The sequence below is a fragment of the Lactuca sativa genome, chromosome 2 (assembly GCF_002870075.4).
Source record: "Lactuca sativa cultivar Salinas chromosome 2, Lsat_Salinas_v11, whole genome shotgun sequence".
Taxonomy (NCBI): Eukaryota; Viridiplantae; Streptophyta; class Magnoliopsida; order Asterales; family Asteraceae; genus Lactuca; species Lactuca sativa.
This window is the reverse complement of record NC_056624.2, coordinates 212,984,329-212,988,881: the sequence shown is the minus strand read 5'-3', so window position 1 is coordinate 212,988,881 and position 4,553 is coordinate 212,984,329. Positions and strand designations below refer to the sequence as shown.

General features: G+C 33.4%; 1 protein-coding gene and 1 long non-coding RNA gene across 3 annotated transcripts; both read left to right on the top strand.

Annotated features, from left to right (window-relative positions):
- The first annotated feature begins 244 nt into the window (after positions 1-244).
- On the top strand, positions 245-2,066 carry LOC111912192 (WAT1-related protein At2g39510). Its single transcript, XM_023907919.3, has 7 exons — positions 245-444; positions 534-596; positions 684-800; positions 890-1,142; positions 1,238-1,399; positions 1,492-1,643; positions 1,867-2,066. Exons 1-7 carry the CDS (start codon positions 245-247, stop codon positions 2,048-2,050), a joined length of 1,131 nt encoding a protein of 376 aa, XP_023763687.2. The 3' UTR covers positions 2,051-2,066.
- Positions 2,067-2,336: 270 nt separating this feature from the next.
- On the top strand, positions 2,337-3,821 carry LOC111912254 (uncharacterized). Of its 2 annotated transcripts, XR_006188551.2 has the most exons (3): positions 2,410-2,946; positions 3,072-3,390; positions 3,515-3,821. It is a non-coding gene; the product is annotated as an uncharacterized LOC111912254 (long non-coding RNA). The 2 variants fall into 2 exon arrangements; XR_002857122.2 differs by lacking the exon at positions 3,515-3,821 and having other exon boundaries at positions 2,337-2,946; positions 3,072-3,442.
- Positions 3,822-4,553: the final 732 nt, after the last annotated feature.

The following is a 4,553-nucleotide window of genomic DNA, read 5'->3' as shown; positions in this document are numbered from 1 at the left end:
ATCTATTGATTGTCGGGTTAAGAAAAAGAAATTGTCTTCACTTCTTTGTTTCGTAACAGAAAAGCTGGAGACACAAACACATAGTACCTAGTGCATCTCTCAAGCTTCTTAAGGCATGCTTTAATGGAGGACACTACAAAACAAAAAATCATTCATTCATTCGATTATAAAACTTTTAATTTGCATAAACTAGTCAAGAGAGATATCAAATTAAAACATCGATCGAGGGTAGATGAAGGAATTAATGTGGAGGGATCGATGGTCTCGTTTTGCTGATGGAGGGAAGCCATATCTCGGGGTGCTCTTTTTACAATTGGGATACGCTTTTAATGGAATCATAGTGAAGTCTGCTTTAAATAAGGGATTGAATCCATGCACATTTTCTGTTTATCGAAATATTTATGCAGTCATCGTTTTTGGCCCATTTGCTCTCTATTTTGAAAGGTACTTTAATACTTTTACTTACTTTTAATCATGACTAATATTAATGCATGTGTCTCAAATATTGTATTTTATTTTTCTTAAAATTACAGGAAATTGCGACCTCAGATGACGTTGTATGTGTTCTTGAAGATAATGTTGCTTGCACAATTAGAGTACGCATTCATCAAGGCCTCATTAAAACCACATTAATATTACATTTTAATTGAATTATCTAATTACAAAAAGTTTGTGGAATTTAGGCCTGTTATGGACCAAATATTGTATTATACTGGAATGAAGTATACCACTGCGACATTTGCCATAGCAATGTGCAACATTCTCCCTGCTTTGACATTCTTCATGGCATGGATATTCAGGTACGTACAATATGACTTTCGTAATGTACAAACAATGAAACAAAACTAACTAGTTTTATAAAGACATGTTAATTTTTAATTGTACGTAGGCTTGAGAAGGTGAACATAAGAAGATTGCATAGCCAAGGAAAGATCATAGGGACCCTTGTGACAGTAGGTGGAGCCATGGTCATGACCTTTGTTAATGGACCACCCATCCCATTGCCATGGACCAAGGTCACCAGAGTGCACCACTACCACCACCCTCTACCACCCACTACACCCTCTTCAGACCACCATCTCAAGGGTGCGCTAATGATAACCGCCGGCTGTGTTTTTTGGGCTGGATTTTACATTCTTCAGGTAAATAAGACTAAAGACTATTTTTGTTGTTGTGCTACATACAAGGATTTAAGACTCAATTTTTTGTCTTAAATGGTTCGCTTTTTTTTTTTCAGGCTGTGACATTGAAGAAATATCCTGCTCAGTTGTCTCTAACAACCCTCATCTGTATGATGGGTGCTTTGCAAGGAACTGTGATGACTCTTGTTATTGAGAAGGGCAAAAAAGGCATTTGGTCTATAAATTGGGACACAAAACTATTCGCGACACTATATAGTGTAAGAAAACAAATCGATTAATTACCTTAATTTCTCATATGTTTTCTATTTTATTTTTCCCTTAACTTCTTTTGTTTTGGGGTTCGATATAGGGAATAGTTCGGTCAGGGGCGAGCTACTATATTTCGGGTCTAGTGATGAAGAAGAAGGGACCTTTTTTTGTAACAGCCTTCAATCCCCTTGGGATGGTGATCGTTGTGATTGTGAGCTCGTTTACTCTAGGTGAACAATTGGACTTGGGAAGGTAAGTTTTGTAACTCATGACATAGTATCTTTTATGTTTGGTATGCATTAAGGTGATTAAAACAAAAATATGTTTTTTTATCCTATCATAAAAGTTGGACCCAAGTGAGACATCACTCACTATCCCAAAGACATAAATGACCTCTACGTGATTGGAAAAAACTTGTAATGCTCACTTTACATGACCGCATATATCATTTTGTATTTCGAATAACTCTTTTCAGGGTTGCTGGAGCATTAATTATTGTTCTCGGATTATACCTAATCATATGGGGTAAAAGTAAGGACTCGACTTTGTCCGATTCAAGAAATGACGAGCTAGGAATTGTTGACTTGAATCCGACCCAAGAAAAGAATCACAATGAGATTTCAAAATCCGAGATAGTTGACGGTGAAGCTTCAGTCTGATTCTTTTTGTTCAAATCAAAAGGGAAATCGATTGATTCAAACATTTAGAGAAAGTACAATTGGAAATGATTTAGATGATATCAAACTATAGTTTAGAAGTAGTTTATTAGAATGTGTGTTAGTTGTTAAAAAAAAATCAAACTATCATTAGTTTGATTAGGATTTTAATTTAGAATCTTCAATATATATTTTTTAAAATTTATTGTAGTTTATTTATACTATCGTGATTTTGTAAAATTAAGAGATTTATACTAAAGTTTTTAACAGAAAAATATAGAGTGACTTAGATCTCCAGGATTAGAGGTTTTATTACACAATTTAAGTTTTAACTATGAATTATTGTAGTGTCAAGCGCCCATATGATATACGAAATCACAATTGCATTTCAATGTCTTTTATTTGTACATGAATACAAGAAACATTTCAATGGCAATGGTTTTCTTTCAAATATATGGAAGGGCTACACCCTCGATATAACCGCCGCCTCATCTACTTGTGTTTTATTCCATTTTGAGACCGCCTCTCCCTTCTTCCGCTTCCGATTCCGATCAGTCACATAGTCTGATGCTTTCCCGCCTATCTCTCATCTATCTATCTACTCAAATTCCTCAAGCCTTCCTTCCGTTCTTGCGACAGGTTTGATACTTCATTTTTATAGACAGACGAGTCGAGAGACAAAGATCGAGTGAGAGAGAGAGGTGTAAAGTAGATGAAATAGACATCGGAAGACCACACTTGCACTACAGTACGTTTTCTTTCCTGATTTCTTCTAGATTAGGGTTTCTTTAAAATTGTTGGTGTGATTTTCCGTCTTTTGATTTTTATTTTCCATGTTAACAACTTGAATTGTGATTCAACGAGTGCTTGCTCTAGCTGTTGGGTACGCAACATCGAAGGTTGGTTGTTTTGTTTTTTAGATATGTACACCACCTGTTCCATAGAATTCCCAAAAGATATAGTGAATTAGGGAACTTATGATTTTTCTATATTAACTATTTTGCCAAAACACTGGTTGTGATAGATGTTGGAGATGGTGCCACTCATGTCGCACTCATTGTAAAAGGTTATATTCAAGAAAGAATTGTAATCGATGGTATTTCCACATACAAAGACAAAGATCGACTCGGATACCAATTGAATCAACATTTATGCTGATTGGAAACGATTGTCCCTGAAACAGCTTTGGATGACATGTTAATTTCTATATTGGTTGCAGTAGCAAGGCATTCCCCTACATCTGCAGGTGCGAGAGATTAATTCAAGTTATAGTCCAGAAATTCACTACAAATAAATAACCAAATGGGAATTCACTTTATAAAAGATAAAATCCATTTATAAAGGTATGTAAAATATGTAATGATCTTCATAATCATAAAATCTTTTTCATTTAAATACTCCTATAATTTTCTTTTTCAATCCTGTCATGTAAAATATGTAATGATCTTCTAGAATGGAACTTTGTAGAAGCTGTCGTGGGTTTGTATGCCCACTCCGAATAGCCTTAGGCGACTTTAATTATCGATCGATGATATATCTTATGATGAAGCACGTGATTTTATCTCAAAAAGAAGCTTCGATTGGCTTAGAGAGAAAGATCAATTACATATGGAAATGAAAGCCGGAAGTGTTTTCCAAGGAATGCGTTCGTGAAGCTTTTATCACAATCCCACCAACATACAATTTCGAAAGGCATCAACCTGGTTTAATTATCGTATAGTAATATAATAAATTATTTATAAAATGGGTTGGGTCTAAGTTTTTAACTTTTGTAGGGTATGATTCGAGTGAAAAAAAGCGTATTCAATTAAACGTAAATAACTAAAAAGAGTTAAATATCTATATTAGCACTATATTTTTATCAGTAATATTTTAAAATTTATAATTATATACTTAATATAGTTGGAGTTGGAAAGGATTCTTTTTGGCACAATGGATCCAATGATTGATAAGAATCATCTAAGAAATACAAAAACAATTAATAGATGAAAACAAACATCTAATAAAATAATTTTCAGTTTATTCACATTCAATCAACTAATGCATTGTCTATTCTTTGGAATATTTTTCCAAAAAAAAAAAAACTATAGTTGTACTTTTAAAAACGATCCTTTTAAGCCTGGGTTAGAGTTGTGGTACATTTTCACGTTCTTTTTTGTGTCAATTCACACACGTACACACACTAACGATTCTTTTTGTGTTAATTTTCACATTCTTAGATAGTTTTTAATATTTTGAGGGTGCGGGGTTAGAGTTGAGGTGATGTGGTTCATGAATTGATTATGCATAAACAAATTATTTTTTATTATCATACACGGGACACTAACATACTTTTTTTTAATAAAGATTGCAATTTGTTTCATTTTTTTTTTACCAAAAAGCAAAATACATTGCTATTTGTTGGATTTTTTCATATTTAGCTGGTAAATGCACTAAATAAGAATGTACTTTCCTGGTTTTTGCAAATTTATTTTGATTTTTTTTTATCAAAAACCAAAGTACATTG